General features: G+C 41.9%; 1 protein-coding gene across 2 annotated transcripts; it reads right to left on the bottom strand.

Moving 5' to 3' along the window:
• MCOLN2 (mucolipin TRP cation channel 2) lies at positions 1-20,915 on the bottom strand. Of its 2 annotated transcripts, none has more exons than XM_014250614.2 (14): positions 20,786-20,915; positions 17,321-17,480; positions 15,107-15,280; positions 11,540-11,684; positions 10,904-10,991; positions 10,677-10,773; positions 10,112-10,211; positions 8,524-8,639; positions 7,287-7,436; positions 5,822-5,923; positions 5,572-5,694; positions 2,926-3,132; positions 1,679-1,794; positions 1-468 (listed from the first exon to the last, which is right to left on the bottom strand). In XM_014250614.2, the coding sequence occupies exons 1-14, from the start codon at positions 20,833-20,835 to the stop codon at positions 432-434; spliced, it is 1,665 nt and encodes a 554-aa protein (XP_014106089.2). In that variant the 5' UTR covers positions 20,836-20,915; the 3' UTR covers positions 1-431. The 2 variants fall into 2 exon arrangements, with proteins under 2 accessions (XP_014106089.2, XP_005521070.2); XM_005521013.3 differs by lacking the exon at positions 20,786-20,915 and adding an exon at positions 20,750-20,771.
• Positions 20,916-22,213: the final 1,298 nt, after the last annotated feature.

Here is a 22,213-nt window from a genome sequence, read left to right as displayed (position 1 = left end):
TCCCTTCTTGACTTCTTTTTATTTAATACTTTTAAACACAGGATTATTTTTTTAAAATCATTTTAGTATAATTCTTTTTCTTATTAACAAGAACAGTTAATTCAAGGCCATTTTCCTTCCTCCTCAAGGTTATTAGCAAACAGAGCTTCCACAGACAATGCTCAAGGATCAGTCTTCTCTAACATGACAGAACATGAGGCAAGAATACAGAACTCTTCACAGCTCTCTTCCAGACTTCTAGGACTCCTGTTGGTCAGCCAGCTGCTGTCACATTAATAGCTTTTTTCCCCAAAAACCTTAATTAGCTAAGACAATTCTGTTCATGAGGCAGATCCAGATGGCAGGTTCCACTGCAATTTGGAGAATTATCCTTCTCCATACCACTATGCTTTCTTTGCATATATCAGTGGTGATTTTCAAATGTGTAGCCATCAATTAATAAGTATCAAGTTGTCATCACTCTGTTGTCTGCAAAGAAAAAATTCACAATTCTCCATTCAGCAAGAAATGCGATAGGCAGCATCTATCCATATGAGCTCAGTTTTGATCCTTCTGTTCTCTGATCTCCCATTTCCACATACAACCCCAATGCCTGCACTGGACAATGATGCAAAAACTGCTACAGTAGCAAAAGCTCTAGATTTTCACTCCTAGTACCAGGCTTGTGCCCTCAGTACTGCACAGCAAATTATGGTGTATATTTATTATGCTCAAGCACACTAATCTCTTATTCTGCACAGTGACTTGCAGGTGAAGCCTGAAGCTGGGGCTGGCTGGAATTCTTGTTAACTAGTTGGTTTTCATGTGCCCCCAGCAACCACTGAGATACCTGCCCATCATTATCTCACATGTTCCTTTTTTGCCTAGGGTAGGTCCCCCTCTGCCAGGGTACAGGAAAAGCATAAAATTTCATTTCACAAAAGCATCAGTATGTAAGTGTTCACATTTTGGTCTGTTCTTTCTCCCACAGCCTGGCTTCCTTGCACAGTGCCCACAACTATTCTCTGCACATGGATGGATTATCCTGGACTGCCTAGGGACAGTGACAAGATCCCTAATGTATCTAACAGGGCTTCAGAAGTGTGTTATGTTGCCTCAGAAACAGAATTCAAAGAATAAGCTCTACGACTAGCAAGCACCAGATGAGATGCTCATCTCTCACCACCAGTTTAAAAAAGGACCAATGCCACAATGCCTAAAAGACATTTACCGGTGTATTTCCAATATTCTGGAAGATGGTATTCAAACAGTTTGCCTCAGACACAGCATGGTTTTGGGATTAAGCACCAACCTCTGACTGAATCACCCTCTCACTTTCTGTAACAACTCCAAGCATAGTAGTAAAGTTTTTAGAATGAGACACCTTCAAGCAAAGACTTGGTTTGCTCCAGAGCCCTTGGTAGTTTCATGCTGTACTCCACAGTCCTCCCATCAGCTTCTGCATTGCAGTTTTCATAAGACTATAACAGTTAAAACATATTTAAGCTCAGAACTGCTGCCTTTGCATCATCAGCTGACTGAAGATCTAACATGAATTGAAGGACAAGAGGAACAACAGCGCCCAAATATTACACAGACTGAATTCTGGATACTTCAGCATTTGTGATGCAGCATTTTGCAGTGAGAAGCTAACTGTTGTACTTCTCAGCAAAACACTCATTAAAAGCACTCTACTGACCTCTTGCAGCAGCAGATGAATGGAAAAGAAGTTCTGTCTTTTCTGTAGCCAGCACTGCTATGGTCTTTTAGAAATTCATGTAAATCTGTTACTGGAAAACCACTTTGTTGGTATTTCTGAAAGAAAAAGTATTTCATTTACAACACATGAAAAGTTACAGGGCATTAAACATTCTAAAATTTCCTCTAGAGTGTGACAGTTAAACCAGCTTATTTGGTTCAGTAATTCAATATTGTATGTAGGAAGGAAAAAACCCATTCCCATCCTAGAAACACTACATAGCTTGCTTTGTTCCACCAACAATGTAAGTGACAGAAAATTTACATTGTTCACAGATTCTCTTATGTTTTGTTTGCTGCCCATAAGGCCAAGCAAGTGATCTCAGGTCATACTGGTATCAGTTCTCCCTTGTCCACAGTGAGCTGCTGTGCTCACTGCAAGTGCCTTGGGCTCCTTTTCCCTAAGAACTCTAATTCTGGATTTGAAGGGTGTGACTATTCAACATTGCCATGCTGAAGAAATGCTATGACAAAAACAAATTCAGCATACTGAAACAACTTCCAGTTGATCTATGGGAAATGCTCAGAGGGAAGAGTCAGTAAAACACCGTTTTGCAGATCAGACCATCCAGTAAACTAAGAAGCGCAGACAATTAAGTTATATTTTGAGGTGCTTCAAAAGTGAAGCTCTTCCTCAATCTGGAAGCTGTAGTTCAGGTCAGACCAGCCTTATTCTGCTGGCCTGTATCTGACACCAAGACAAGAAAGAGATGAGGCCTGAAGGATGTGATCCACATTGCCTTCCCACTGGTCACTGAGGCTGCCAGGAGCACAAAGGGCATGATCCTGATCTTGAGATCAAGAACAGAAAGTAATTACCAAAAAATTTTCACTTTCAAACAGTCCATACTGGAAACGGGTGGCACAATTTTAACTGGAACAAGAAGCGGTGCATCTCTCAGAAGACATTTCCTTTTAATCACACGTTTCCAAGCAGCACATTAAGGAGGCCTGGACACCTAAATGACTTTAGAGTTATCTGCTTGAACTATTCCAAACTCCTGCCAAAGGCACGTCTCTGAGATGTCAGCAAACCCAGCCACCCTTCCAATTTCGCCACAGACTAAACTAAAAGATTTTAATAATCTTATCACACATCAGAACCAACAGTAGATGGTATGATGCTGAGTGATTAACAAGAATGAATACAAAACTGATTACAAGTGTAACAGAAAACAAATGCTTTACCTTTATGGTGTCATAGGAGTCAGTAATGAGTGCAATAAAAAGGCTGAGGATCATGTATATAAACAGACTAATGAAGGAGTACAGATATAATCGGCTGAACATCCACACCAGCGAGCTCTTCTGTTGGATTTGAGCAAATGTTGCAAACATGTCATCACCATTGACCAAAGAAAACAGACATTCAGCCACTGTGTTCAGATCTTCAAACTGGAAAATGAGTACAAATTATTAGAAGAATGTGAAAATCAATCAAGACTCAAAGTTTGAGTTTTACTCAAAGCAGACAAAAAAGCCAACCCAGGCAATCAAATGCTACCATGCTTTCCTGTACATTCAGGCTAAAATATACATGTCAGTAATAGAAAGAGGTAGAAATATCATCTTGGCTAAGCATGATGTGTTGACATCAGACATAAGAATATTTATTATCAAGAAATAAAACTTGTGATGTTCAACAGGCAGAACAGTCAATAACTGACCACCACAGAAAGCTACTGAATTACAAGCAATTCTGGACCTGCAGAAAAGTATCATTCCATTTCCCAAAGCACAGCTAAAGTTGTTTCACAGAATCTATAGAGTATATTAGTGGTAGTATGCTGGGAACACAATCCACAGTCTCTGGCTTCCCAGCTCTGCAGCATTACTAGAGTATGGGTAATAAATCAATACTGTGTTAAGGGGCTAGAGTCAGCACATAGCCTTCAGAACTCAAATGGTCTAAACTGAATTAATCTGTCACTCAGAAAGCCCTCCATAAGCTGCAAGTACAAGCTATAGCTATATTATGAAGCTACTGGAGCACACCCTGTACAAAAATCATGGTTTAATTTCAAGGACAGTCTCTTACATTCCAAACTCCATTTCCCCAAACCTGAATATGTCCAGAGGCTAAAACCTTTTTCTCTACCAGGTAAGCCCACTTCCCATTTTGCTCTGTCCTTCCAAATAACTGGATTTCTTAACTATATTTTATTGGACAAAATTAATAGCCACATTAAAACATTGTGCATTATCAATGAACTAACACATAATGGCCCCGTAATGAAAACAAGATGTCAAGAGGTATATGCTTGTAAGGAGAACATATTGGTGCACAGGAAGAGCAGGTCTAGTTTACACCTAGGGCTTATTTTATTATTTTTTTTTTAATTGAATTTTAAAGCCATTGTGAAACTCAGCAGTACATTATCCAGGAAAAAGGGAGGCATGGCACAGGTATTCTTTGAGGAACTCAAGTTTTGATGCACTGACACAGAAAAAGACCAGCTAAGGACTGCTCACCTGGAAGCCCCTGGACTGACATAGCACAAAATGCAGGATACCCACTCCCTCCCTCTGACTACAGCAGAGCATGTATTTCTGTATTTTTGAGCATAAGAGTTCTCCAGTGTTTCTGCACATTGGGGAAGGCTCTTCCCATTTCTTACCAGGATGGCTTGGGTGGGTGGAGAGCCCTGGGAAGCCAGCCCTGGGCTGGCCTGCCTTGCACAGTGACACTTTACCTTCCTGTGGGACACTGGGGAGCTGGCAGCAAAAGCAATCCTCCACAGCTACAGCTGCTTCCCTTGGCATTGATACATGATATTTATGCAGCAGGTAACATTTTCATACATAAGCATGTTGTTGACTATCCTTCCTTTGACTCAGATGTACTTGTTGCAGGGAAGTTACAACAGTAATTGTGCTGTGCCTTGTAATGTTATAAACAATTGAGCCTCTAGTGTGGCAAAGGATCCCACAGCATCCCAGAGAAATGTATTGTCATCAACCTGGAACGTGCAGCCTGAGTACCTCCACTGCTCCAGGGACAGAGTAACAGTAAGTTTGAGCAGTGCAAGCTCTGGGGGCAGAGGAAGCTGAATCAAGCACTGCAGCATGTCTCTCTGTTACACATACACTGCGTGCACCCAGAGATCAAGAACGAGAAATCAGACATTTGTTAGTCATTAACAGACATTTAGAATTCGCTATGACAGGAATCTGCCTCTGTTCAAACTGTCACATAGAGCATCTGCCAAGAGGAAAAGCAAACAAGCTTTAGGGTCGTTTTGGCTTGTGTTCTAGAATATACAAAGCCTTACTGCTGCACCCAGGTTTCAGACAAGACACACAGGCACACACTTTGATACTAACCGTAAGAACACAAATAAACAAACCCACAACACACCCCCACACAGGAAGCAAAGCAAACAAGCATTCATCCATCCCTTTATGAGTCACAATTTAGGAGCTGAAGTTACATGGCACAAGAAAGATTTGGAAAAACAATGCCAGAGCCAAGGGAATTTAAAAAAAAAGTTTCAGTGAACTATTTAGTGCCTCTTTAAGCCAATTGAACTAGGATTGCCAGAAGAGAGTGGAAAAGACAGACCAATGCACATGGCCTGGACAAACAACCTCCTCACCACAAACAGCCTGGTGCTGGAGATCACACTGACTTCAAGAACACAGTAGAAGTAAGAATAGCAATTTTGTTAAAAGCAGCAGGTAGAAGGAGGTACAGATGGAATGAAAAACACTCCCACATTCACATTACAGCTTTCAAATAGACATTTTCATTTAAGACACATTTCTGTTGGTTTGGCTAGGAGTTATAAACACAGACATTCCCATCATTACACCATTACAAAGGTGCTGATGTACCTTTTCATGATAAGGCCCCAGGACAATCCATCCACAGAAAGTATAGCCAAGATAGATCATCCCAGCACAGCAACAAAACCTTAGCACTTTTGGCAACGATGCCTGCATAGTTAAAATGAGCACCTACAAGTCAGAGTGGAGAAAAGAAGGGAAAAAAAAAGCAAAAAATCAGAGAGAGACCTGGGAAAAAAAGTGTATATGTGTATATTTATATATACTTCAGTTGTTAGACATTTGAGTCCCTCCTTACATTGTAGGTTTGAAAATATCCCAGGTATCTGATGACTCCAACCCAGACAAACAAAGTTGATGTTCCAAGTAAAATGCTGCAGACATCGTAACTTGTGAGGTTCTGAGGGATCCAAACAGAGCAGGTAGTCAAGTTACAAAGCAGTAGATATATCAGCTTGACAACTATTCAAGTTACAGCAGTTCAAATAAACAAAGCAGGGCAGTCTAATACTGAAATCCTGTTGCTACATCACAGAAATTAGATCAATGTGAACTGTAGTTATTTACTGAGATCATTCAAACAACAGTACTGCAAATGGAAATACACCTGATATTCTTGAAATTCTGTAGAAGTCCAAAGTCTGGAAGAACAAAAGCCCTTGGTTTGGTTACAACACAGTTTCAAAATTAGATTGAATAACTCAATTTTTTTGTTTAAAAAGAAGGTTACTATTCGCTGTTAGGCAAAGAAGCTCTCATTCACTATTTAAAAAACCATGAGCCATCATTTACATGAAAAGTGACCCTTGGGACTACAGCTCTTTCCATGATTACATACATTTACAGCTCTGAACAGGCTCTCTCTGACAGCAGTTCAGAACCTGAGCATTTTTTTTACTACAGTTTACAACCAAATCCATTTGCACTTTACTTTAGAAGGCTAGAACTGGTTGCAGGAAGCACAAGAGACCCATCTAGCTCAAGTTTTCCTACCCTCAACCCCCATCTCACCCTACAGACAGTGACTCCCAAGCGCTTCCTCTGAAGGCCACTCTGGGACCTGCCCTTTGAGCCTCAGTACACACGAAGCAGGAGCAGCACACCACCTACTCTGTTTTTCCCAGAATACAAAGTTTTGTGAACACATGTACTGTTGACACTCATCTACTGAAGATTACAAAAAAAAAAAAAACAAAAAACCCACAACCTAGGAAAAAACCACAAAACCAACCCAAAAAGCCTCCTGAAGAGCTGCCAGCTGGACAAAGCACATTGATTTCAGCAAGCCCAGGCAGGGAGGCCAAGGACGAGCAGGTGACACTGTCTGTGCCCATGCTTGCCAGGAAAGCAAGCTGTGACAGCGATGCTTCCAGTCCTACAAGCCACCAAGCCCCACCTTTCATCAAGGGGATGACTCGTGGTTTCCCAGTACTGTACGTGCTACTACTTCATACAGAACTAAGAATTCAAATTGTTGGGTCTTTCTGTTAGGAACTGTCTACCCACAGGCCCCATGCCAGGGATTAGGGGTCTTGGCACTGTAGAAATAAGATGTTTATATAGCTTATATGGTCTTTCTGAAAAACTTTGCGGAAGAGTGACTGAAAGTAGTTATTAGATAAACCAGCACTAGGAAATGGACTAAACTAAGCAAACAGATGACTATTGACTATTACAGTTCACTTCCACCTGTCCCCAAATTAAAGCACATTACACATGGTTGTAGCAAGATTAGTATTTTAGCTGAAGTATGAAATTCTTACCTTGGCTTTTATTTCCATTTTTAGGATTGACCCAATGATTGTCATCACATCACTGATAATTACCAGGACATACCACCCATTTAGGAACTCCAGGCGATCAGCATAACAGACACGGCGCTTGTATTTCTCCAAGAAGAAACTCACAAATCTCTGGTGACAAGCATTTAGATGTTTACTTACAGGTCTCCTTGGGTTAAAAACATGGCAACATTCAAGTTCCACATAACCCCTTTTCCTATAGTGTCTGCTGGACTAGTAGTTTAAAGCTAATTCTCAACAGCAACAGAAATAAACAGGAAAAAATTTAAGGTAGATTTAGGCCAATGAAAATAAACTTTCCCCAAAACACCTGATTTCATAACCCATTCCCACTAACATAACCATGGCCTGTTATCTCCTTTACCATAGGTTCTATCCACTTCTGACAGAGCAAGGCCAGCCAGCTAAGAAAGTGAAAAAGAAATCAAATGGAACTACAGAGAAAGAGTTCTCATTTCCAAGAGAGCAAACAATATCACCTCTATGCCCAGCACTGCCCATCTGCTTTCACTCGCTCTTTTTGCTCAGGAATAAATGTGAAGTGCCTATTCCTGACAGCAGTTTGACAATGTTGAATCATGTCCTCTTGACTCTTAGTCTTGTTTCCAAGCTACAAAAAGGATATCTTGAGCTGGATAAACAAGTATTAGTGTTTTCATATCCTACCTACCCTGGACTCTTCTAACTCTCATGAGCCACATGTTTATAAAAAAAAAAAAACAGCCAGAGTTAGACTATGTCCTATGCTTTACATTTTCTCCAGTCAGAGCTGGATTTGAGGGATGTTTGTTAAGGCATTAATTTACAACTAGACCTCTATAGGAATTCTACTCTGAAGCCACAGAAGAAAGACTTGTGGTTTGGAGATGCAGGACACAGTGCCTGTTTGCAGCACAAAGACTTAGAAGCCTTTTTGCCTAAAATCCTGAGGGGGTTAGGGGAAGTCTCCTTTTGCCCATTGAGAGATACAACAAAATACTTCCAATTACAGCACTACACAGAAATAAAATCCATTCACAGTTAGCAATGGTTCATCAAGATACCTACACATCCTTTCTAGAGATAACAGTAAGAGGGACATCTTGCAACAGATTTACTCACTTTAATACTCTGTGTTTCAACAGGTGCCCCTTCACAAGACCATCAGCAAAGGAGGCAGAGACCAAATTAGCATTAAGGTCACGAGCACTGGGCTTACCTTTTGTAGCCTCCAGGCAAGAACGATGGATCGTGTGCAGAGGATGAGAGAAGCCAAGCAACTTAGTATGACAAATCCATCAAAGACGAGAATATACTGAGTGTTCCTCTGGAGAACTGTAAAGAGCCAAGGAAATAAAGTAAGGTTAGTCTTTCCACATCTCTTTTGATGCAAGTTATGTGACATTTTGTAACAATTCATGCTCAGATACTCTCACCCCATATGCAGATGGGTTACAAGCTGTATTCTTCCTGCAAGCATATCTTGAACACAGCTCAACAGAGAATTATATCAAGACAGTCATAGAGACTGGGCCACAAGAATGAAAAATATGTTCAAGTTCTTCAAAATAAACCCAAAAATGGATATGTTAATACAGGTATCCTCCTTTTTACCTGTCCATCTGTTCTTCCACAGTGTTACAACTACATGAGGCAAAAGAAACACAGCTTTGGTCTGTATTGACACCATCAAATTTAAAAAAAAAATTCCCACAATAAAGTCTGCAATAAGAAACTTGTTGGACTTTCTGGACTGTTTTGTTTTCATCTACAAGTTTAAAAGCCATCATGTGAACACAAATTAGGTGTCTTCCTTTGCTTCCTCACATCAATGGTCCCCATCCTCTCCATAACATACATTTTAAAATACATGAAATAGGGGCCAAGACTTGTTTTTAATTGTTGCAATAGCCCTTCAGCACACTTTTATTACTGAATTATGCATGCTCCCTCAGCTGGTAATTAGACACAAAATAAACAAGAACAGGTAGTTGAAAGACAGCCACAATAAATTACTGGACAAAGATACAAGCCAAGGCACTTTGAGGTTATTCAGAATAGCCTATAAATTACCACTTCAATATCGCTACAACACAGCATTACGAGGGAAAAGCTGGCTTTACCAAGGCCAAAGGCAGGCCACTTGACATTCATTAATCAAGATATATATTTATAGCACACTGAAAAATTCTGTTCCATCACAGGCCTTTACAGGCTTCACAGGCAAGTCAACACATGGGAGAAGCAGTTGCACAGTGCTGTCACACATTTTTACTGTTCCTTTTTGGGGCCCTTAGTGCACATTCCTGAGCTGTCAGACCAAGCCTTAACACTAGCAATACATGGCAGATACCAGCCTTTGTTCATATACATCATTTAATCTACCAGCAGTGGCAAAAAAATAAGCCAACATGAAAAAGAAACTTTCAGAAATAGTATGCTTCAATCAGTTAGAAGAAAAAAAAAAAAAGAAAGCTATAGGAGACTTTAGCTGGAAATTTATCCAGTTAGTGGATTAAACTGAGTTATCTCAGAGCAGCACAATTAAAAATCTATGGAAGAACATTCATCCTCCTTGCAGGTAGAGCTCACTAACACACAGTGGTATGCAGAGATGATCGTGTCATCTCACAACACCCAAACAAAAGGAATTATTTCCTACCTCTTGATTAGCAAGAGGTACTGAATTGCATTAGGCAAGTGGCATTGTTTTATGGGCAGAGGGATGAACAGGACTTCTACAGACCAGGGAAAGCAATGGGAGATGCATAACTGCTGTTAAGCAAACATACATGCACCATACTTACCTGAGTTAAATATGTGCCAGTCTTTGCATTCCTGAATGTCAGTGTCACTATCAAAGTAGATCTTGATTTTTCCACTGTGGGCTCTATTATTGAAAGTTATCTGAAAATACAGAGCTACATCAGAAACAGGGCTAGCAAGATTGCATTCCAGAAAAATAAATCCCACTAAGTGCTTTGGACACAGCATGCATTAATATTGTTGATCAGATGGGCTTTAAGAAAGTTGTCACCATAAGTGATGATGTAGACATAATTTGAGTAGATTATATGTATTGCCTAATGACCAGTATTCCAAGAGGCCAAACTTCACACTTAGTCTTTAGATGAAGAACAATTCCTTACCCCTTTCTCAGCTTACCAACTGGAATATGTTACAAAGCAACATTGTCCCACGGCAACACCATTTCAGCAACCTTTGGGAAGGAGGGGTAAGGGCCAGGACATGCTCAACTGTGTTTCTCTTGCATATGAGGATGAGGCTAGATATGAGGATGACACCTACACCTCAGCTTAAGTTCTCATTACAGATGCAGTACTGGAAGTGCCACAGCCTATTTTCACTTACAGTATTTTGAAATGCATAGCAGTCAGGCAATTCACGGGCATGGATTGTCTGTAGAGCAATGCCTTTCAGCTTGAAGGAGATTTCAACCTGTATAAGCCTGGAGAGTTGAAAAAGCATACAAATATATCTAAATATCACAGAAATATACACAAACTGCACAAATCAGAATCCGCCATATTAATATGAAAGGAAAAGTGGGAATAATTTAAAAAACCCCATTGCTTTACCTGTAAAATTCAAGATTGAAAAAAGAAGAGTTCAGCTTCAGTTCTGCCTTCTTACCAGTTAGCTCCTTGGGCTTTAAAAGGATACATTCTGGAAAGACAAGAGGAGAATATGTTATCATAAAAACTTCACATTGAAAGTAGCATTAAACTGAGACGATCAGTGTGTATCGCAAGTCCTAAACAGGCAAAGCATTAATTTTGAGCAAACCTATTCAGAGGCCCAGCTAGTGGGGTCAGAAGCAGGTTTGTTGTGTCCTAACTCGTGAGCAGCTAGCAGCCAGAACTCTGCTCTGAGGGGCAGTAAAGGCACCCACCCATGAAAGGGACAGACTGACCAGCATCCAGAATTCTGTATTTGAGCCTCCTGCACAGAGTGGGAAGAGGCGTGTTTAAGAAAAAGAACAACAAAACATCACCTCACCATCACCATCAACTACAAAGGTTGTAGGTGGTTGAAGAGAGCCTCTCATAATCACAGCTGTCTTTTCTAGACAGGCACTGAAAACCAAGAGGGAAATAGGCAAGCAGCATGGTAATGTTCCTGTGATTGCCACACAGAAAGCTATTGGTTTTAAGCTTTAGAGCAAGAATTTAAGTACTCCACAGCAAGACATTTTAAGTACTAAAGTACTGTACCTGTTTCAGTAGAAACATCTATGTTCAGTGTATCATTAGAAGGAAGCATTGTGCTTCTCTTGTACTGTTGTTTACAGATTTTTAAACCTGATTCTTCATGTTCATAACCAAGTGTCCCCAGGGATATGTTCTTCAAGTGCCTGTACTAGGTTTAAAAACAAAAACAGAAGTAGAAGTTGGAGAAAAATTATCCTTTTTTGCATTACATAGCAAATTGAAACCTCAAAGTTATATGTATCGATACAGGTTTTTTAATTTCAAAAAAAAAATCTTTACTTTCACATAAAAGCTTCCCATTCAGTTTACAGACAAGAGAACTGCTGGCCACTCAGTAGTAGTGGTCAGCATCCTGGTGACACAGTGACAGGGAGCCCTGTGCCAGCGCAGTACTGCTGCTGACCACACACCCCCCAGGGATATCTGCACCTCATTAGGTGATAGTTTTCACACCACTTGAAACTGTTGTACCGTGATCCAAGTCACAGTTCTTATCAAATCCACACCAAGATCAAAAGCAGAGCAGCTCCCTGTGTGACCATAGAAGAGGGAAGCCATGCATTCACTATATAACCAGCAACCAGGGAGCACACAGAGCTCGAGCAGCCTCCAAAAGTAACCTAACCTGCCTGCTTTACACAACCACAGAAGCAGCTGAAAACATGCCTGTGAGGAAGGTACTTTCTTTTTCCACTTACTCCAAAATACAGCACAAGTCACCTTCTTTGTTTGCAAGATACTCTTGAAAACAAGGACTGAAAGTGGAAGCAAATAAAGCTGTCCCAAACCAAGCGTTGTCCAAACATGGATCAGCCCTGAGCAACACCAAGAACTACATTCCAGACCAGTCCCCTCCAGACTTGCTTTCCACACAGCCTTGGTGTCTACTGGAAGCAAGAGCTACGCTCTGATCCCTGGAGTCACACCTTCCATCCCTGCACAAGCAAGGCAAGCCCCCAGGGCACAGCTCTTCTGGTGTCCCTTAGCTCCTCAACAGCTACCCAAGAAGGACAGAAGATCAATGACTAACCATGAAGGCAACTGCCTGCCAGCTCAGTTTCCCAAGAGCTAACACTGTCCAAGAGAAGCCAGACACACCCATGGCCTTTTGGGGAAGAATGCATAAACTCATAGCAATGTGTTAGTTTTTATCATCACCCGATCTAGAAAAAGAGCTCAGGGCAGCATACAGGAGTGGTCTGCTCTCAAAAAAAGCATTTAACTTTCTTGGAGGCCTGAAGTAAACAAACATAGAGAGTCAGGCAAAGTTTGCTACTACTTAAAAATTTGTTCAGCTGGCTTTGATTAAGATTAGCCCCTTTTCCCCTTTAGCACAGATTTCCTTCTTATGCTTCATTGTCATCCTATTTCCCCCTTCCTTTGGGCACTGTGGCCACTAGCCCATCTTGTGAGGTACAACATCCCACCAGCCATTAACAACCACACACTCCATGTGCAGAACTGGAACTACAACAGAAACTACCACACCTGTATGCAAAGCTCTGCCCTGCAGTGCCACTTTGAGTACCCAGTTTAGACAGCCCAGGAGTAAAGCACGGCCTCCTCACCCTGCCAGGGTCTGAACTCAGAGCAAGATAAGGAAGCCACATCTGACTAAGGCAGGTCAAGTGAGTGGAAACAGCAGTTTAGTCACAGCTCCTGTTCCCACCGAGGACCTCTCCAGATCACTGCATGCAGCAGCTGCTGCCCCACCCACGTGTGCTCTGGGGCTCTGCCCTCCTGACAGCACAGCACGAGGTGCTGGGCTACCCACATGCCACTTTCAAACAACACTATGAAACAGTAAAAGCAAAATTCCTGCTTATAAATGTCCTAGCAAGCAGCAGAATATCCTGGTCTTACAGGCTCTGCAACAGGGCAGAGCACAAGAGTAACAAATTCACATAGCTGCTTTGTAATAGAAACTTCAGCTTGAAGGCAATAGAGAAACAAGGAAAACCTGTGTACTCTTCCAAGTGTAAATGTATGCTTGAGGTTTTATGTTGCTGCTCTGTTTGGGGTTTTTTCACAAAGTGTTCAAATATCCCCAGTGGTATATTACACAAAGGCTAAAATTCAGTTTTTACAACTCCAGCTTTGCTGTGCATAATTATTATTTTCCATAATGCCATATCCTTTTGCTTCACCCACCCAACCATGCATTTCAAAAATACAAACCAGAACACCAAATCCCATGTCTTCTAGCTGCCCATCTCAAAAAAAATAAATTAAAAAAAAACCTTTGCTTTTAGTTTAGGAGTTATCTAGACTGGCTCTTCACACAAGGCACCCTCTAAAGGCAGACAAAATAAAGGCAACAGTAGTCAATGTTCACCTGAAAGCATGCTTTTTGAATTCTTACATGTGACATAAAAGTCTCAGGAATGCCACAGGACACTAAAGAACCCGGTTTTCACAATTTAAATCTCCTTAAATGATATGACTACATTTATACCACAAAGACATTTTATGGAGAGACCTTTTTCTGATGCCTGGCTCATTCTTGAGGATATAAAGCTATTATTTCTCTACTATCTTGTATCTGGAATTCATCTCAGCCTTAGTGCCTACAAAAGAAGGAAAGTGAAACAAAGCAAGCAAGGAAGGAAAAAAAGAAAGCAAGTATGGTTTATTGCAGAAACAGCGGCAATATGGAGAGTTCAAAGAAAGATTGAGAAAACTACTTCACCATTAATTGAAAATGCCAGGAATGAGAGTCTTTGGTCCTGTCCAGCACATTTGATCTGCTGGTGGCTCTGCTGTAGCTTACAGGAGAGGACAGGAGAGCAGCAAGCCCCCACGAGTGGATGATTGAGATGAGGTCTGGCCCTTCACAGCCCTGCAATGCCCAGATGCTGCTGGGCACAGCTGCAGTGGCAACACTGCTTTAATCCAGGTGCCAGAGCTCATGGTTCAAGGCCAGTGAAAATGAAAGCTGGTTAAAAGCCACTTTTTATTCTTCCAGTGTTAATAATTTCTGGGTTTATCATCATTCCCAATGCAAGAGACATTTCATATTCCAGAGTCTTTCATCTTGTGACTTCCAAATGTATTAATATTAAATACAAAAACATTTCCAGAATTCTCATCCTAGATTTGTTCACTTTGCCCTGAAAATTGTAATGGGACTGTTCTTTAAAATACCATCCTGAATGCCTCTATACTCCAAAGTGCTATATTCCCCATTTTGAGGCCTCCAGCCCTCACTACAAAGCTGCAGTTCAGGAGAGCTGTTAACAACATATTTTTTAAAGCATACATAGGTATAACTCAGGCCCATAGGTCTTCAAAGTAAGATCTAAACCAAGGTTCCAGTTCATGCAAGATGATCAATTTTCAGATTTTCTGGATTTTGCTATTAAGAACTACCTGAGCAAAATTCTGCTTTGGATTCATCCCCAAGAGACAAAAATTCATCTACATCAAAAACTTCAGGACACCCCATCTATGCTGATTTACTGAAATACCCAACTGAAATCTAAGATTAGAAACAGAAAATCAGAAACTTAGCAGAAGTTTACAGATGTAGCTTCAGCTTTAACACAATTATAAACACACACTCATACCTACCTGATTAATAACATAAAAAATGCTATCATAAGCATCCTGTTGTGTATATATACTGCAGCTGTAGTCATCTTCATCAGTTCCAGAATAGCCTTTCAGGAATAGGTGTTTAAAAGCAACAGTGTTTTCCTCTTTGAATGAGACCACCAGCTGGTTACTCAAACCAAAAAAAACAAGCTGACAAGAGAAAGAAACAGATTTGAATTTTGAACAGTGGTCAAGCAGCAAAATTTTGGAAACAGCTTTAAATGACAATAAATAAATAAATTACAAACCAGACAGGTGCCTTTTGCTGTAACTCTGCTAGAGCAGGAGCACAGAATCTATTAACTGATGGCATGAGATCACCAAAGCCAAGGTTATCACATGCAGGGTAAGTGAAACAAATCTAAGTGTGGCAGCTGAACAGACAGCTACATCACTTGCACCTTTTACATATCATGGACCAACAGCTCCAACTGGGATTTGCAAAAACCTTTGTGGAGGATGCCAAGGGCAGACAAGCTAACTCAACAGCACGACCTGATACCCCTGAAATGGGCTGCCATGGACAAATTCCTGCACCTTTCCTGCCCCTGGCATGGCACAGGATTAGTGCAAACCTACATGGGACCCTACAGCAATAAAAAGCATCACCTGCCTGACCCAGCTGCTGCTTAAGGAGGCTAGAACAGGAACAAAACAACAAACAGCAGAGTTACTACTGAAGATTTGTGTTCCCCTGACATATGGCTGTTCCCATTTCCAACACCAAGTAGAACATAGGCAGAGCCTAGAAACTGCTTGGTTTTTCAGCAAGGGCTTTTTCATAGGTACAGTAGCAGGAGGATATCCCCAAGCCCCAGCTACGAATCTGACATCTGAGCAAAACCAAGGGCTGACAAGAAAAGTCTCAAGCAGCAGTTCAGAAAATCTTGTGGCCTTTGAAAACCAGGCAGCAGAGCACCCCTTCTGCTCAGAAAGGATAGTGGGAGACTGGGGTAGCAGACAGAAAAATTACATATTCAGTGATACCCCCAAAAATTGAAGTAAGTAGGTTAGGACAGATGGCAGTACTGCACCTTTTCAGAGACATGTGAAGTCGTGCTTCGTGTCATCATTCACATGCAAAGCTTACTGCCCGGTCTTTGAAGGAAGAGGAACAACCCATATATGAGGTGCAGCTGCCAGCAAAGAAAGCCAGGGCACACCTTCCTTTCAGCTTGCACTGTGCTCACACTGCCCACCACCTCCCTGCCCCACACACTTTAATACAAGCCCTGTCCCCATCAGCTCTGTCTCTACAGGTCACAATTGTGCCAGCAGTAGTGTAAATCTCTTATTTCAATTTGCTATGCCTAGACAGACCAACCAGTGCATCCCACTCCTGCCTGCAGAGAGAGGCCTGTCAGGATTTGGGCACAGCAAGGCACCAGAAGTGGCCAGACCCCAGAGCCTGCCACGGTCAATAAAACACCAGCACACATCAGCTGGGGCTGTGCTTCACTCCATTCGTAGCAGGCAACTCAAACACAAACCAGGGATCCCACAACTCAGCATGTATATTTAGCTGTTCTTGCAACTTGTCAGATGTCAGACTTGCATTTCAAAGGCTCAGAAAAAGTAATTTCTACCTATATGTGTGTCCCATTCTGCTTCCCTCCACCTGCAGTCAGTATTAGAGGACTGTAAAATAACCACTGAAGTTTACAAACACCCTCTTTACCTCCACATCTCAAACAGTACACAACTTTTCAAATGCGTTATCTGAAGAAGCAAGAGGCACATCCAATTCCTGCAGCTCAGCAATCCCATCATCAGAAACCATAGCATCTTCCCACTGAATATGGGCACTTTAATTTTCTGATTAGATATCAGGAAATGTCACTTTTGAAATAGTCCAGTGAAACTTTTATCTAAGAATGTAACAAAAAGCAGTGATTGTGATAACAAGCCTGAAGACAGTGCTGAATTTAGTGGGAAGAGTAACTTGCTTTAAAGTGTTATGTTAAAAATGACAAAATACCTGGTCAAACACTGCCCCAAAAATCTCCAGGAGGCTTTTGTAATTGATATTATTCTTCCCTGTTGAAATACCTCTCATAGTATTTTTTCTTTACGGACTGAAGAGGGCAGTTCAAGCCAGTAACAAATACCCAGGGATGCTAAAGGCCCAGAAGCCCAGGCTGGCTTCTCTTGCACATCACTGCCACTCTAAGAGTAAAAACAGAGGATTACCTGTGTCGTAACCATAAGTATCTTCAAAATCTGCAAAGCCAATTTCCATGGTATCTGACATCTTGCTCTGTATTTTTCACATGGGTTCATGAAGTAAAACTTCAAATCCTCTTTCAAAGCCGTCTCTTTTAGATCTAAATCTGATTGAGTCATCATATTTCTGCCACAAATAACATATTAATTAGAAACCAACAGAATGCTTTGGCAGACCATTTGCTCATTGCAGTGTCATCACAGATCACCACATGACAGAAAAGGTCCAAAACACTTTTTGGGTTATTTTACAGAAATGCAAAAAATATTTCCCTGTGATCACATCATTAAAAATCATTCAAACACATCTGATCATTAAAACACATAATTTAGACAAATAATTAGTAGGCATTAAATAAGAGGGTCTGTAACAGAAAGAAATGTAGACTTGCTATTACTCTTTCAAAAATCCATTTGAAACAAAGAAGGACCAATGTTAACATATTTGTCTCGATAGCCCACATTCTAGCAGAAGAAAAAGATGTCTTAAAGATTAAACCAGAGCAGGCTTTACACACACTTCTGTTATGAACATGCAGCTTCAAGGGCTAAATTCATAGACATTTATTTATTTAAATACCTGGGCATGTAAAAATCGGAGGCCCGAGTACAGAGTACTGTTGTTGTGTTTTAAATCACCTTATGTTTCTCCTTCTCAACTGAATGGGACATTGAAAAAGCTTTCCCCATCTGCTGATCATTTTAACCCTGTTTTCCAGCATTGTGAGTTTTCAGAACTTTCCTACTTCACACACAGATCAGAACCAAACTTGTAATTTTTCTCTCTTTACATGTTAAGAGGATCATATCTGACACCGTGTGATTATCAGTCCCATTTACCATTCAGAATGTCATTCCCAATGCTCTGAATTTTATAAAGGATAACATTTTGTCTGAGGCTCAAAACCAAAAGCATTGATTCCAAGTTTTCAGATACTTGGAATACTTTTTCATTTTTTACTTTTTGTGTCCTCACTTATCTGAAGTACACAGATATTTAAGCTCAAACTGCAGATCACAAAGCATGTTTGATTTGCTAGAACCAGCTGTCTCACAAGAAGAGACATTTCAGTTAAAGAAGCACAGTAAAGCTGACACTATGGTGTTTCCTCAGAAGAGGAAGTGAAAACAACAAAAAATATATTTTAATGTTAAAAACTCAAAAGTCATCTTCCCTACACAGCCTTAAATCAGTTTTTCATGAAGATGATGAGAGGCAGGATGATTTTGGTTTTTGAAGCAGGAAAAACATTGGGAAGTTCCCAAGAAAAAGAAACTGTGGGCAGCATCTCTATTTAAACTTATAATAAAAACATACTGGACTAGCTTTAGTAATGTCTACAATACAAAAACCTTGAAAGATATAAACACACCTGACAGAAGTGCATGTGATAATTACAGCTGTCAGCATTGATTAAGGAAATACATACTGCAATCCTGCATTGACACCCAAAGACATCACTGCTCCTGCATCAGCTTCTCTCCAACAGGCAGGAGCATTTGTGTGGGTACACAGTGAACAAGAGCTAACCCAGAGTGAAAGTTGACAGGAGAAGGTGGGAAGGAAAGAGGAAACAGAACAGGGTTAAGCTGAATCTGGTCAAATTTTAAAGCATGAAGGTATGACATAAGAACCATTCCAAGGCTTCAGCAAAACCCTCCCCTAAGCTTCCAGTAAAAGCATATTGGAAGTGACAAATCTTAAAAAACAAAAAAATAAATGAACAAAACCAAAAAAGGCCATAACCCCCACAAATCCAACATCAAACTTTATAATAAACATTTTGGTTTTTTGATATTCAAACAGGTATCATGAAAAACATAATGGTTTAATTCAAAGATGTGTGTCAAGACTGTGCAGCTATGCCAAAAACTTGATGTTCATTAATAGCACTTTCATCTTTACACAACTCTCATTTGTGGCTAGGCATTAATTTCACTGATGTCTTTAACTCCCTTTATTAATTAACTGTAGAAATTCTGAGCAGGATATCTGTCAAAGAAAATGACACATTTTTTCAGCTTAAGAGAGATCCAAGATTCAAGCCTGTATCACTGTTTGACTTTGTCTTCCAATAAAAACCAGGCATTATCTGGTGTAGTACTGAAGAAATAATTCATTTCTTAAGCAGGTGAAACAGGTAAAACACATCAACTGTTTTTCAATTCATTCGTTTCTAGGATAGATTAAAAATTGCATCCAAATAGACCACATTAAACCAGCAGAACTAGAACCTTCAAGCAAAGCACTGAAGAAGTTTAAAAGCTCCAAGAGATTACCAGTGACATACCATATTTTAAACAAACCATCTAGTTCTACCACATGGTCATTAGCCTAATAATCCAAACCTAATTGAAACAAAGTACCCAGCTCAAGACAGAGCAATGAAGCAACTAAATTCTGACACACTAGTGTAATTAACACCACTCAATGGGCCTCCATAGAGTGCTTTGTGACACTACCAAATTTTTTGTGAATGAAGACTGTGTAATGCATGTTTAGATGCACATACAGGTGTTATGTGTCTCATATATTAAAACTGTTAGCAACTCAATTCTAACAGCTGCATTACTGTAACAAATGCCTTATTGCTGTAGCTGGTAGGACAGTCTGCTGTTTGGCTGTTTTGTAGAGAGGCATTGTAGAGCTCAACATTCCACTCAAGAAAAGAGGTTTCTACAGTAAGGACTACAATTTACAGCTACCTACTTATGAAACACACTTGTAGTAGTTAGCTCTTCACCCAGCAGAAAAAGCACCACTGAATCAAGAGGCTAAAATGCCCTTATTAGGTGAGCACAGCCACTTTCTTTAATGAGTAACTAACTGCTGTAACAGTGAGTAGCGACACTATCAGTGTCCATCAGAGCTCCGTATCAGCGGTATTTATCTACTTGAGCTCTGCATCTTGAAGAGATATTAACGAGAACGAGGGGGTCCTAAGGGGGCAAGAAGGAGAAAAAACCCAAAAAACCCGAAAAACCCCCACCACTGAGTTGAGTTCTACATATCAGCCTAGGCAACCGCAGCTTCCCCTTGTCGATCTCTAACTAAGCTCAGCACTCTGCCAGAGGACGGCATCGCCCCTAGCTTCTCCGAAATGGAGGGGACAGCCCTCCCGTGCAGGGCTCACCACCCGCTCGGCTGCCGCGGGAGCTCCTCTGCCGCCCGCTGCCGGCCCGCGTCCTGGCGGAGCGCAGGACCTACCTGTGCGGCACCTGAGACACGGGTGTGCCGCGCCCGCTGCCCACCTGAGCCCGCTGCCCACCTGAGCCCGCTGCCCACCTGAGCCCCTCCCGAGCGCCTCCCCGCCCTCCCCGCGCCCCCGCTGCTATGGCGGCCCCGGCCGCCGGCGAAGGAGCGCCCTGACCCCGCTGCCCGCCGGGCGCGCTGACCCGAGGGTTCGGTTCGGCCCGGCCCGCTTCCCTCACCCGCTGGCGGCGGCCGGCCCGCCGGGGAGGGACTTGAGGGGGATCTCCATGGGCCCGCCGGGGTTCGGCCGCTGCCCGAACGGGGCAGGACTCCGGCGGAGCAGCCCGGGCCCCGCACCCTGCCCCGCCGGCCGCGCCGCCTTTATGGGCCCGGCGGAGGAGGGCGCCCGCCGGCCACGTGCCCTGCGCAGCCCGGCCCGGCCGCCCGCGGGCCCGCACCCGAGCGCGGGCTCTGCCTGCAAGAGTAAGGCTCGGTGCTTTCAGGCACATGGTGTGACTCTTGGGGATGTCCCATGCGGGGCTGGTGTGACACTCGGGGATGTCCTGTGCAGGGCTGAGAGTCGGACTGGATCATCCTTGTGGGTCCCCTCCGAACTCAGCATAATCTCCGATTCTGCGATAACAGCAATTACCTTACTGCCAGCTAGTAGCTGTAGAGACTTACGTAACATGCAGGGAGACTGCAAGTGAGATTAGCTACTACAGAGTTGGTCGTCTTGCAGGTCAAGAGGTATTTAGTTCCTCAGAGGATGTGGTTTAATGCAGTTGCTCCAAACCAAGGCGTTCAAACAGAATGTAGACTCGTAAGAGGCATCATTGCAGCAACCGAGTTCTCTACCTGCCCACCCAGTGAGCATGGGCAGCACAGGATTCTTACATAATGCTCTCAGATGATGCTGTATTTGGTTGTGACCACACTGTGTAAGGAAGAAGAAGGAACAAAAGCCCAGACAAACATCCATACGCAGTTTCTCAACATTAGCTGCAAGAGCATTGTGTCAGCTCATGCATGAAAGTTTTCTTAAGGCTTCCTCTGCTATTAGCTACTGCTTGAGGCAGGAGGATGCTCCTCACAGGTCCAGCCACAGCTTTTGTTTTTTACAGCAATGCCTGTGTATTGTCCTACCTGTTGTCTCCATTCCTGTCCCCACATCTGCCAGATAAACTATGCTTTTGCACATTTTAATACTGGGTAGGTATGAGCACATCTGAATTTCATTTCTTACTCTTTCGCACACACGCTGTTTACCTTCCCTTGAGAATGTGCTTCAATCCAACATGGAAACTGGTACTTAGAAACGAGTAAGCCCACCACCTCTTCCTCTAAGTGTAACTTCATTTTGTTAAAAGATCTGGGCTCTGCTGAAAACAAGTTCTCCCTAACTGTATATGCAAAACATTGGCATTGAAATAAGCCTTGGTATTAAAACAGCTGTTGCCCAATATAGCACTCTGCATCTTACTTTCATGAGGAAATACTGACTATTGGTATTTTCAGGTGACTTTCTAGAGCCTAGTGAGAATCAGAAGAAAGAAAATCTCTTACCCTCCTCAACTTCTCAGTCAGGGCTGAAAGCTGTTTCCCTTAGGATGGCATATTTAAGCATGAGTTTATCAGATGCTTTGTCTGCTTCCTTGTTCTCCCCA

This window comes from Pseudopodoces humilis, chromosome 10, assembly GCF_049639895.1.
Source record: "Pseudopodoces humilis isolate 2021_Gansu_Grassland_sample_001 chromosome 10, ASM4963989v1, whole genome shotgun sequence".
In the NCBI taxonomy this organism is placed as follows: Eukaryota; Metazoa; Chordata; class Aves; order Passeriformes; family Paridae; genus Pseudopodoces; species Pseudopodoces humilis.
The sequence above is the reverse complement of the archived record's forward strand: the minus strand, read 5'-3'. Positions and strand labels throughout refer to the sequence as shown.